This window comes from Struthio camelus, chromosome 5 (assembly GCF_040807025.1).
Source record: "Struthio camelus isolate bStrCam1 chromosome 5, bStrCam1.hap1, whole genome shotgun sequence".
NCBI classification, from domain to species: domain Eukaryota; kingdom Metazoa; phylum Chordata; class Aves; order Struthioniformes; family Struthionidae; genus Struthio; species Struthio camelus.
The window spans coordinates 50,667,216-50,680,965 of NC_090946.1; the positions used below are offsets into that span (position 1 = coordinate 50,667,216).

General features: G+C 41.7%; 1 protein-coding gene across 1 annotated transcript; it reads left to right on the plus strand.

The window, feature by feature from the left end:
* Positions 1–10,232: 10,232 nt before the first annotated feature.
* On the plus strand, positions 10,233–13,022 carry GJD2 (gap junction protein delta 2). The gene is made up of 2 exons (XM_068946360.1): positions 10,233–10,566; positions 11,219–13,022. The coding sequence occupies exons 1-2, from the start codon at positions 10,496–10,498 to the stop codon at positions 12,060–12,062; spliced, it is 915 nt and encodes a 304-aa protein (XP_068802461.1). The 5' UTR covers positions 10,233–10,495; the 3' UTR covers positions 12,063–13,022.
* Positions 13,023–13,750: the final 728 nt, after the last annotated feature.

Below are 13,750 nucleotides of genomic sequence, written 5' to 3' on the forward strand. Positions count from 1 at the left end.
TTGCCATATGTACTGCCTTCCAGCCCAAGGAGCATTTTGCATTGACATTTCAGGTAGCATGATACTGGACTTTGATAACTGGCTGGAGTAATTAAACTAAATACGCTTCACAAATATTTATTAAAGCCTTGTGGGGACTTGCCCTTTTTTTCTCTCTGCACTATCTTTCCTGTAAGCTTTAATATAATCTCTGCACCAGACATGCATCAGAGAAAATACCTGAAATAATGAAATGTATTAAAGAACATTAGTGAAACCAATCGGATGAATCATTTGTTCGTATTTTATTGACATGTTAACTGATAAAGTCTTAAAGTGCTTATAAGCAAATATTTGAAGTCACTTCCTGTTTTTTCTCTACTGAAATTATAGGATGGATATCCTTATACAGCAAAATCAGGGCTGGAAACCTACTGATTTCAGTTCCTCAACATCAGAGGTCTTCTCTGTGTTTTCAGAAAATACTGGATATCTGTGTTTCAATATAAGGCCTCAAAATCACTGTCTGAAAGTGATGGTGATGGGGGAAAAGGTTTATCTTCACTTAACTCTAACGTCCATTAAGTGTAAAGTTTAAGAACGAACATTGGGCCAGCCCACATATCCTCAAGACAAGTGTTTTATAGCAGAGCAATTATTTAATCTGACACCTAAATCAGACTAGTTATACTATTTGATTGAAAATAAATTCCAGCAGCTGTCCTCACATCTTATCGTTAGGTTCTCCCCTGCACTCAGCTTAGAATTCAGCCCCTGACTCTCTGCGTAGTTCACACCAAGCCTGAAAGCTGTGCTGGTTTCCAACTTTGAAGGTAAATGCACTCGCACGGTGCCTGGCTGCTAATCTGCCCTGTTGTGCACTGAGGTTGTGCAGGGCTCATGCACAGCAGATCTGCCAGCAGGACTCCCAGCTAATGCCTTGGTCCTTCTGTTTTGTTGGCTCGCTGTAACCCATTTCCTCTTTTTAGGCAGCGTGAAGGCTATGGGATGAGACAAGTTGTCCACACAGCAGTTCTGTGAAGTCTCCACAAGAAAATCTGGATTCCATCATAGCTCTGCGCTGAACAAGGAGGATGACAGTGAATGGTATTATCTGGATGAGGAAAGGGAGGCTTTCTGACCCACATCAGGAAGAGTGGCCACCTTATTAGTTTGAACAAGCCTGAGCAAGTCTGCACTGAGGGAGTTGTGTGCAAAATACGGATCTTCCGAAGGGGGTAACTGAAGAAAAACTTTTCTTTCTTTCTTTCTTTCTTTTTTTTTTCAATTTTGTGCCAAGCACATACAGGCACACAAACGCAAGAGATGCTTAAAAACCTGGAAAACAGAAAATGAAGCTAAAGCCCAATGAAATATTTGCAGCACATCTTGTTAATGAACAAATATGAAATAGCACTTGATAAAAATGTACACACAAAATATTTACCTTTTGCATGTAAGCGTAAGCTTATTACACTGTTGTTATACTACTGTATCTTTTAAAGTTCAGTTGACCAACAGTTTAAGTGAAAGACTTTATGGTTCAGGATCTGCATTAGGGGCTTAATCTGGAGAGATGGAGAATGAGGTTTTCATTTTCTTCTTTGATCCTTAGCTAGATGTGGAGCTGGCCAAGCACTAGCAGACACAGTTCCCAGCAACTGTTGCAAGAGCTGGTTGGCACTGTTGTTAGTATGAACCGCTCTGCCCAGATCAGGGCCCTGAACCTTCGAGGAATGCCCTAAAGGAGATACGGGTAAGGTAGAGAAAGGAACCTCTTTGCCTGCTCCGTTTCCCACCCAGTAAAGCAGATGGAATATCTGTGAAATTTCCTGAGATGCACACAGATTAAGAAGCAAGGATTAGATTATGGAGCAAGGTATCAAATAAATATGTTTATCATAGGAAAACAGTCCCCACTTTGGTACAGAAAAATATGAAAGGGGTAGCAAACAGCTACGCAGCAGAATTTCCAAATCAAAAATGTAAAGTAATTAGCTAAAAATGAGGGCAGATTTGCATAGGATGTGTGTAAATCAGTGCAGCCCTAGAGCAACTGTGACCTATGTGAGAAATTACGTGGGTTTCTCTGTTATCCAGAAAAATAAAGTTTAATTTCCAGTACCATACCAACATTATGCACAGGGCTGAATTTCTTTAGGAAAAGCACAGAAATAAATAATGCATGATTGTGTGTGTTCTGCAATGTTTTATTGAAGAATTAATTTATTTTTTCCTCTTACTTATGTCACAACTTTCCTGCAGCATAGTCAAAAATACATGCTCTCTGATAGATTCTGAAAGAAAAGTTATGAATCAAAGATTTCACAACATAAAGATCTTAAATCAACATATACCATTTCAATTTTCTGTAGGATAAAAGAAATAGAAGAGCGTGACCACAACTTTATGCAACTCAATATTTTTGATTCACAGAAAATTTTGATATTCCAAATTTGTATTTGCTCCATTTGGGACAGAAACATTACAAACATTTAATGAAATGCACATCCTCAAAAACTTTTTGTTTAGGAAAGGATAACAAATGGTGTTTCAAAAACAAAACATGCTCCTCAGGACTGGGCAGATGCTGTTTGTTAATAACAGTTGTGGAACTGACAAAACTGCTAATTTAAATCACCACCTGTGAAATTCCAGATGTGCATGGGTCTATGAACCAGTGCTTCCTAATGAAACTGTGGAGATTTATAGAAATTCTAGAGTAAAGAATTGTCACTTTTATATCTTTTTTAAAATTGAAAGAAGAAAACAATTTTAAATACTCTGTGAGTAAACTCTGGAGAATACATCAGATTCTTCTCTCAAACTCACTGCTATATAATCCTGAATCCTGATCCACACATACTGAAGTCAGTGAAAGCATAGCTCAATAGCTTTTACATAGGGCCTTACTTGTGAGAATGTCTAGAATCATATGGAATTTAATTATATTGTCCCCACATGTGTCTTTTAAATTGTCTCATACAATCCTATAGCATAGGAATTCCTATGGAATTTTCTGTTAAACGTTATTTTCTTTTTCTTTTTTCAGGACAAGCCCGTCATGCAAGTAGACACTATTTATAAAACACACGCATATACATGCATTTACGCACATATGCACCTGTGTGTTTGCATGTACATAAATGGATTGTATATCAAATATTTGTCTCCCCTTTTTATTGTAACTGTGGAATCTTTGAATGACGAATTTAAAAACCTCTATATTTCTTACTAAGCTCCTGCTTCTCACTCCCATTCACTGAAGTAGTTTACCTTCAAATCAATCATTGCACTGCCCTACTTATTTCAAGGGACTGTTTCAGCATAGCCTCCAAAGGGAAGCTTTAATGTAATGTGAATTCTCTTCTGAGACTGGTGAGATGGGGAGCGATGGGAAGGAATACTGAAGACATATGGTGGTGTAACAATCATAACAAAGGAAAGCAATTCTGCCATAAAACATGTCACTGAATCGAAAGCAGCTAGGAGTACAGAGATTCAGCATTCAGATGAAGACAAATGTAGACAAGGCAAAGCAAAGCAGTAGGTCTGAAAAAAAATGCATCATATGAGTGCATTCATACTGAAATACTGAAGAATGGTTTCTTATAAGTAATTATTCTTTTTCTAGGGAAAAGGAGAAGCCTCAAAATGCTACTTAGATTTCGAATATACAGGACCCTGTCCTTATTATTTGATCTTTTTTTTTGCTATTCTCGATATTCTGAAACTCTCACTAACTTTCTCATCATCAGTATTTGGCCATTAGAGATTTTTAAAATGTTTTGATGTAAATCAGCTCATAAAGGTTTTTAAATTCTGGGTGCACTAAAGTCAGTGGGAATTTTGCTGTTAGTACCATAAAAATTGACTAGCGTGAGACCAAGATATTATAACGTAGATTAAAAATAAAGTCTAGCTTCTTTTGATTACCAATCATAACTCCTTTTAATTCATAAAGAAAAGAGGAATATAAGGTTTGCCAAATTGAATTGAGCCAATATGCTGTATCAGTTTTGGCACAGTGGCTGTGTAATCGACTGGTATTTTACCAGACAATAGTCAGCTGCATGGTGCTGCCTGTCTTTCTGAATAGGCATCTTTGAAAGAGTAGACTCTAGGAAAAAATCATTCCCATATTGAATTTATTATTACATTAGTATGTGCATATTTCTCTTTATCTTTACAATGAATATTATAGCTACTAAATCTGATTATACAGAATCCTTCAGGCTAGTCTATGTCCAAAGTATTTTGAAAGGCTCTCTTCCTTTAGTGAGTATGGAACCCTAATGTAGACTATAATGGGAATCCATGTTAGATTTTGTCACAAATTTACACTTATACTATCTAATAGCATCAAATACAAATCCGTCACAGTCCATGAAACTGTATTAATGGATGCTTTAGCAGAATGTGAATGCTTTTTTGACAGTGGTGAGAGAAAGAAGAGAATAACAGGAGATGGGCAACTAATGATTTGGCGTCTGGACTTCTTTACTTCTGTACTTCCTTCCAGAGCCTGTCAGTTCATAAGGATGATGTTTTCAATGAAGTTTTCCTTCTTCTGGCTGCAATCTGTCTGCAGACAAGTTGGAATTTACTTTCATTAGTTTATAAGGAGCACAGACTCAGCTGTATTGGGAGCTCTATGTATGCCAGAAGTAAATGCAGTTGTGACTCAAAATATCCAAATTATTTATAAGGAAATTGACTTGAGCTGTTAATTTTTTCATGAGAAGGCCCATGTGAACAGTGACAAAACTTCCACAAAACTTGAATGATTTTATCTGTCAAAGCATAAAATATTCTGTAACTAGAAAAGTTCAATATTTTTAATTTGTTTTCTAGTTAAAGCAATCACATTTAGATGTTTTAAATTCTCTTTCTTCAGAACATTTTGCAATATTGACTTAGCACTTGCCCCCACCATTAATATTTCTTATACTAAACCCACTTGCATGAAATTCAGCATAAGATATGAACCCTTAGCTAAAATGTCTGTGAATATGCATGTGCACATTTATTCCTTCTTTACTGATAATATCCTTGATTTACCGAAGACCTCTCTATTTGTAGCAACTTTCAGCTGTAAATACGGACCTCTGACTCATAACAGAGCCTTGGCAGGATTATTAGGATAACTGACTATTTTGTCTGTTTATGCACAACACAAAGCCCTGGATTCCGTGAGCTTGATGCCTTACTGCTTTCAAGCATGAAGTGTATAAAAGCAGATTGCAGTCCATTCTCACAACAAAGAACAGGAGTGCTTGCCCTGCTGCTTACAGTTTTGATGCAAAGGCTGGATGTGAAGAACATGTTACCTATTTCTTAGCAGCAAAATGATAGTGTTATTGAATTGTTGCTTTTTATTGTGGAGGATACTGGTCATAAGTGTATCCAGATCTTGCACCTTTTGGGAATTCTTCACCTTTCAAACTATAGGAAAAATGCACTCTCCAGGGTGTGGTGTGACTATAAGCATTATCTTTTGAAGAAATTTGATTTAAGAAAAAGCACAGAAAGGGGTTTATTTTTTAAGATGCACACAGCAGCTGACTGCTGCTAGGATTGCACTCTCACACTGAGGGGACAACATACACACAAATGTTCATTTTAATGAGAGGGAAAGTAGAGGTGGAGGCAGCTGACCTAGATGGTTTTATGAATAAAATATATAATCTGATGCAATCATTTCATTAATACGCACATGGCACCAAACGAAAAAAGGGCATAGCAGATGGCTATGAGAGGTCTTAAATGGGTATTTTCGGTTTAGTAGCTAACTACTGAGATGTTGTGGATTATACCAAATACTGTCAGAAAGGAAGTACTTGTCGTATCACTGTTTGAAATAAATTTTTATAAAAGTAATGCTGAAAAGTCTGTGCTTTGAGGAACTAGTTAGAAAGTGCAATCACAAAGTGGAAGTGGGGCAATAGATTTCACAAAAACTAAAAAAAAAAAAAATCTATCATTTTCCACGATCTGAGTAATAACTTGCAGCTCTTAATTAAAATTTCTTTCTTTGCTCCAAGTTAATGCTCATCTCTGGGGTCTCTAAAATGTAACTACAATTGGTAGAAACAGTTTTTTTAATGTAACAATGAAATACAGTAACTTGCCATGTAGTTTTCAAATCTAAACCTAGCATTTATTTATTTGCTGCAGGTATGCATCCACTACAAACAACTACAAAAACAAGTCAGGAAGAAAGGTCCTTGGGAAAGTACTAAAGGTGAGAGGTCTTATTTTAATAAAATATTTGGAATAAATTTGAGATAAATGTATATTTTTAATAGGAGATAGTAGGTGAGGGATGCTTGTGTAGAATCTAGATTCTGTTTTTGTATTGCTTCACCTCAGCATAGAAAATAGCAAAGTGGAGGGATGCTATGATTTATAGCTATCTGACAGTGGGTCTGAAACTAGCCATGCGGTCCCTGTCCCACCCCAGTCATGCCATCCACAATTAGGCTGCAGGGAACTGCGTTACCTGTGTTCCCAGTGTGATCAGCTCTGTACTTGAAACGTGCAGCCTGAGAGATCTGGCTGCTTTCTGGACCCTTTGCAAAACCAGAGCAGAGCAAAAGGGCTGGATTTCTCAGAGAGGATCTGGCCTATAGCTTCTTAGAGACAGATTAACCTCAGTTTGGCATCTAAGCTGAGGAGGCATACAGTCTCATTCTTCAAACCTAATCCAAGATCAAGTTGGTTATATTATTTTAACATGAATTAACATTGAGCCAGTGTCCTATCTGAGCATGAACATGAACAAGACTCTGAAGTCTTGATTTCTTTTTGAAAAGGTCGTTTGAGCTCCTATTAGAAACGATAGAGTTTATACTGAATTTTGTCTGTAGTGGAACACTTATTCTTTTTAAATATAAAGAAAAATAAGCGAAAACACTCCCTCCTGCCTAAAAACCTATCCTTAGATAGGCTGTGAAACTAATTTTATTTTCTTTATATTCAACTGACAAAATATTGAACTGGACTGATTAAGACATGCTACAATCCAATATTGCTACTTCATTATGGAACAGTTCTTTGCAACATGGGAGAGACAAAGCTTTGATAATACTGGATGCTTGTGAATGAAATGTAGGCATGATTTTCTAATGTGAATACCATATGTATACAACATACATGTATAGCATCCTTGGCAGCTTGCTGCTGTTCAAATCCTGGCTTTACCACAGGCTGAAGCATTCAGGGGAATGGTGTATAACCTAAGATGAACCTACAGAATTTGAAAATCTTCTTATGTCTACAACTCTCCCTTACAGTCATGACCATGATTAGTCAGAGCACTTTGTTGTTTAGACAAATTGTCAGGTAAGTCCACAAGTTGCTGATGTGCATGTGACTAATAATGGAAGTGCAAATAATTGCAGTTTTCATACACCCTTGAGTGTTATACTAAACACTCGGAGAGCATCACCATCGATTCTTATCAATTCAGTTGTCACTGTACATCAGAGCTCTAATTAAAGACAGCACTTCATAGTTCTAGAAACTGTATATGTAAGTTCGTGAAAGCTCAAACTCCTTTGAACTTTCCAGTAATTTTTGATGTACACTGGCATCACAAAAAAGACTTTCACACTGATTTTTTTCTTTTTCTCCAAAGTCACTGAAGTCTGAAACTCAGTAAGCTTTCCCAAAGCTAGGGCCAATTATCTTGCGCATGAATATGGTTTTGGTGGGGAATATGAGATTACTGTTAGAAAAGATAGGTCATCTACTTTGGACTGAGATGCAGCTCCTGCAAGAACATGCCTGAAAGTATTTAACTTTAAACTCTATTTGCAGCAAAAGCTATTTTAAATAGTGCTTACAGGCTTGCAACATTGATGATAATGTAGCTTTTCATTGATGATATTTTTCTTCCATGTTTCCACAGCCGGACTATCAACTTAAAGTAGAACTGATCACACACAGCAAGCACTAAGTGACTGTTCCTTGAAAGTTCAGCATTTGATTTGATCAAAATTTGATTATTTTTTATTTCCTGGTCATAAAAACTCACATAAATGGCTTTTCTATCCCAGTGCTGGAGAATAGCTTTCCTTTATAGGAATTCTTATATTTGACTGTGAATGAAAATCTCTTCCCCTCTCTTCAGTAATTTCAGCCATAGGCTTTCCTTCACTGTTTGGTCTTGCTAAATAGGATTATCATCATCAGCTTCTTGTTATACTCCCCATTTTCTCTCCTTCTACACATACATTACTGCTCCCTTTACTGTTTTGATTTCTCTCATTTTCAGATCCATCTGCAAACAGATGCTTCGGGGTCCACATGACACAGTTAACTGTCAGGGTACTTAGCCAGATACTAGATTCCACTTAAAAAAAAAGAGAAATGCCCTCTTTTTTCAGTTGTCGTGTTGCAGGCAACTGGAGATTTTACAAATGACACATAAAAAACAAATGCAGGAAGTGTGAGAACCAACTTTCAGGAAAAATATAGTAAGATTTCAAGGAAAGACAGTGATAACTCAGTCTGCCCAGTAACTCCCAACAGCGTGGGAAGGAAACAATCCAGATTATTGAATGCTTCTTCACAGGTCCCTGACTGGGAGAGAAGAAAAATCTACCTATTTCTGTGCAGAGAAAAATAGGTAGAATAGGTAGAAAAATCTACCTATTTCTGTACACTGCTCTTCCCTCATTTGATACTTTCCCAATTCAAAGGTTAGGGGATCCAATCAGGCAATAGACCCAGTATCCTGTGACTCAGAGATCTATCTGCACTCTCCAACTGAAAAGGCAGCCAACCCTGGAGTGTCTAAAACACACAGATGTCCTCTAAACAGATGAAGCTTAGTCCCATCTATTCAAAAAACACTTGATGTCATTAACACAAGCTAGAATTGGTTCATGAAAGAGCTGCAAGCAGCACAAAGGACTACACTATTTACAGTGGTCTGAGCAGTTCTGCTACTGAAACAGTCTGTTTTTACTGAGTTTGGCTGCAGGAAGATTGTGATTCGACTTTTCTTGTTTTTCTTATGTTGCTTTTAAATGAGATTAATTGGGCAAAGCGAACAGCAGGTATGAAGGTATTGTAATTGGTCTTCATGGAAGAATACAGAACACACACTAGGCTTCCCCATCAGAGAGTAAAGTAGCTGATTCCAGCTGGTGTCAATGTTTTATGGGGAATTGTTTTGTAGTACCCCTAGTTCAGTCCCTGAAGGTACAAACAAAATAGAAAATAGCATTTTAAACACAGTATAATAATTCAGGTGGATAAAATATGTGGACTGATTATAATGCAAGGAGTTATCCAGAACACTTTATTCTTGCACAATTTATAGATAATTTATGTGAAGGTTTGGTGACTTTCCTAGCATGAATCCACCCTCAAGCTCCGAATTCTCTGGAATGGCTATGCATTTTATTTCTCCCCAAAGATGCTTATATTGTGCACACATCTGTAATCAGGTGAGAATGAAAATGCAGTTTTAAGTCCAATATCTTCCAAGGGTAAGCAGTGCTAATAGGTAAGGTTATCGCTCCATGACACCACTGTTTCGTGGGTGGCAGAAAACACGGTCAAACTTTGGGAGGGCAGTAAAGCCTGCCAGCCCCCCGGGAATTCCAGCTGGCAGCCAGGTGCTCGTAGCTGGAGGGGCCAAAGCGTCACAGTCATACCCCAAAGGAAGTTTTCAAAGCAGCATCCGAGGGGCAGCGCCTGCTCCCCGCCGGGCTGCCTGGGAAGGGGCCCTGCCGGGGTGGTCCGGTGCCGCCGGCGGCGGGGCGGGCGGTGCGCGGGGCAGGGGCCGGGGCCGGGGGGCCGGCGGGGGCCGGCGGGGCTCGGCGCGGCGCGGGCCCGGAGGCGCCCGGGAGCGGGACCCGGCGGCGCGGCGGGGGCGGGCGCCCGGCCGGGAGCGCGGCGCTGCCCGCCTGCGAGGAGGCACTCGGCGGCAAAACGAGCCTCGTGCCAGCGCGGAGAGTTCTTCCTCCCGCCCTCCTCCTCCTCCTCCTCCTCCTCTTTTTTTTTTCGGTTTTATTGTATTTATATGTTCATTTATTTTCACCAGAATAATAAAAATGAGAAAATCCTAGCGCTGTTTTTGGCTGCTCTCCACCAACCTGTCAGTGACGCAAGCGGAGACTACTTAAAGGCAGATTAGAGGCAGCAAGACATTAAAAGCCAACCTTCCTCCCTCCCCGGCGCGGGCTCCGCCGAGACGCGCCGCGCCACGAGCGGAGCGGGCCGGGCCGGGAGCGGCCGCCGCGGGGCCCCGAGGTCAGCCCAGGCGAGCCGAGCCGTGCCGAGCCGAGCCGAGCCGAGCCAGGCCGGGCCACGCCGGCCCGGACGTCCTCGGGAGAGCTGCCGGGCCCAACCGCTTCCCCGCCACCGGACTGCTGTCGGCAGAGGGGGGTTGCACGTTTGTTTGTTTCCCCCTCCACCCCTCAAAGGAAAAGGAGGGGAAAAAAAGGAAGAAGTGAAGAGATCCCCGCCGCTTGCAAAAGTCTTTGTCTCCGGATGAACAGCGATGGGGGAATGGACTATTCTAGAGAGGCTACTGGAAGCTGCCGTGCAGCAGCACTCTACTATGATAGGGAGGTAAGGGCTACAGGGAGGCTTCGGGGAGGCTCCGGTGGGCTCACCTCCCCTGTCCGGAAGGGTTGGGCAGTGGGGCCAGCCGGCTGGGTTCGCGGCCGTGTGGGGCAGCACTCCCGTGTGGCGTTTCTCTCTCTGTGCCTGTGTGTGTGTGTGTGTGTGTATACGCGGCATAGGTCACCGAGGCGAGGGGCTCGTGCAAACAACGCCCGCCCCGTCCCCGAGGAGCCAGGGGTCAGTGGGGCAACTATGGGGCAGAAGTTGGCGGCGCTCCGCCGCCGTCGGGGTCCCGCCGCCGGGGCAGCCGGGTGCCGTGCGTTTCCGCGCTTTCGGGGGCCCACGCGGTCCATCTGATGGCCTTTTCTCCAAAGGCAGGCGCGGTAAGGGGCGGGGGTGGGCTGACGGCCGCCTGAGCTTTTTGCCCGCGGGTGATCCGTACGGACGCACACGAGCGCGCCGCGGCGATGCTGTGCCCGCGGCGCGCTCCCGCGCTCGCCACTGCCGGGCTTTAGCCGGGCCGCCCGTGGCGCCCCGCGGCGCCTCGACCCCCGGCCCGGCCCCGGCCCCGGCCCCGGCCCCGGCCCCGGCCCGGTCAGCACTGGACAGCTCCCGGCCGCGGGGCAGCGGCGCGCTCTGACGGGCTTCTCTGTTCCAGGATCCTGCTGACCGTGGTGGTGATCTTCCGGATACTCATTGTGGCCATTGTAGGGGAGACGGTGTACGATGACGAGCAAACTATGTTTGTGTGTAACACGCTGCAGCCAGGCTGCAATCAGGCTTGTTACGACCAGGCTTTCCCTATTTCTCATATAAGGTACTGGGTGTTCCAGATCATCATGGTGTGCACTCCCAGCCTCTGCTTCATAACGTACTCTGTTCACCAGTCTGCTAAGCAGAGGGAACGGAGGTACTCCACTGTCTTCCTCACCTTGGAGAGGGACCAGGACTCAATGAAGCGTGAGGACAGTAAGAAAATCAAGAACACCATTGTCAATGGGGTGCTGCAGAACACCGAGAACTCCACCAAAGAGGCAGAACCAGACTGCTTAGAAGTGAAGGAAATCCCCAATCCTGCTATCAGAACTACAAAGTCAAAGATGAGGCGGCAAGAAGGCATTTCTCGATTTTATATCATTCAAGTGGTCTTTCGAAATGCCCTAGAGATTGGATTCTTAGTGGGACAATATTTTCTGTATGGATTCAATGTCCCTTCCATGTACGAATGTGACAGATACCCTTGCATTAAAGAAGTAGAGTGCTATGTCTCTAGACCCACTGAGAAGACTGTATTCTTGGTATTCATGTTTGCTGTCAGTGGGATTTGTGTGGTGCTCAATTTGGCAGAACTGAACCACTTGGGCTGGAGAAAGATCAAAATGGCAGTGAGAGGAGTACAGGCAAAAAGGAAATCCATATATGAAATCAGAAATAAGGACCTGCCAAGAATGAGCATGCCTAACTTTGGCAGGACTCAGTCAAGTGACTCAGCTTATGTGTGAGGCTGTGACAGAACTGAAACACTGTGCCAGGTGGAACAGACCCAGACACCATTAGAGAAAGGTACATTGCTTAGGCAAGCATTTTATCAAACCACCAAGAAAGCCATTAAGGTATTGGATCTGCACTTACTGAACTAGATGCAAAATGCAGTGCTATGTAAAAGACTGAAAAAACACCTATAAGACCATGCTTGATCTAGCCTTACAGCACAGTTACTATTATTATCCTTTTTCTTTCTAATGATTGGGTGTTATCTTTCGATGGAGCAGCTTTTTGATCATCATTAGGATGAGACTACAGTTTGGGCTGTGTCTGACTAATTGTTGTAAACGTGTAGAATGTTCTTATTAAAAATCTGCAAGGATACTCTATATGGGATGGGGTGGGGTGGGGGAAACTGTTGCAATGTGCAAATGTAAGCATGTTTAAAAAGGAGGGTAACAGCACTGTTAGGAACCTGACCACAGCTTGATCAGGACATCTGTGCACACCTATTTCACGGATGTCTGATATTATTTTGTTTGTCCACATCACAGCATTTATTTCTGGTGTGTATTACTAGCTATTTTCTAACATAGTTTGTACAACAATTAGTTATGCTAAACAATAAATGCAGAATATAATTTTGCCATTTTTTTTGTTTGCCTGTCCACACACACACCAGAGACCTTAATCATCTTACATTAGTTGTGACCTACAAAATATTTCAGTACATTTCAGTTTTTTCCCTAATATGTGCATAAATAAGATGGAGCTGGTTCATGTCAGCAAGCTTATGTATTTACCTACAGTTACCTATGATGACACACATACCAAAGGAACAGAGTTCATTGCTTTTAACTGTGAATATATCACCTTCTCTCTGCTCTTATTTATATAAGTGCCATACTTGAAACATCTAACTCTGTACAAAAGGTTGTTTTGGGATACCAGCTGGAATAAAGTGATTTTATACTCTCCTTTGCTTATTTTATGCTATTTGTTCAGTCATTGCAATGGTATAAAAAGCAGCTAAAATCTCTATTGATAAATAAAGTACTTGCCTTTTTTTGTAAGTTAGGGAGATTTACTCTTCTTTATTATTATATACAGTTACAGAAACATATGAGGCCGAAATAATTGACTTACAATAATCACTCTTTAGGGTTTGAAGTGTCTTGTTGATATCCTGAACACTAAGGGACAAAACCTGGGAAATCAGGGCTATCCATTATGTCTGTATTCCCCCTTAAGCAATGCTTCCCTGTCTTTAAAGCCTGATCCAAAGCCCACTGATACCAACAGCCTTCTTTCTGCTGATGCTAAGGGCAACACAGCTGGCTGCCAAGGTCACTCTGGGAAGAGGCAGAGTACATTTACCTATAACTGAAACAATTGCAGCTCTTCATCGGAGAATCCAAATAGCAACTGCAGCTTTTCTGCCTTCCAGCTGGTTCAAAAAATACACTGTTCATGTCCCATCGACACGAAGGTGGTCACAAGTGAATCTCTATTAATAGTGATCATTTTACTACAGGACACTAAGTTTTACTCTAGGACCTTATTTAATTACCACTGCAGTCGACAGAAACTATCCTAATGGCAACAGTAGGAGTTGGATCAGGACTCAGAAACAATACAAGTGCTAAGTAAACGATATCTTAAAAGAAAAAGGCCAAAATGGTGCTGGAAAGTTTGGGGATACTTT

Bases quoted from the DNA above. Each gene is read 5' to 3' on its own strand.
- GJD2 (XM_068946360.1), top strand. From the start codon at position 10,496: ATGGGGGAATGGACTATTCTAGAGAGGCTACTGGAAGCTGCCGTGCAG. The intron at 10,567-11,218 runs GTAAGGGCTACA...TCTCTGTTCCAG, and splicing joins CACTCTACTATGATAGGGAG to GATCCTGCTGACCGTGGTGG.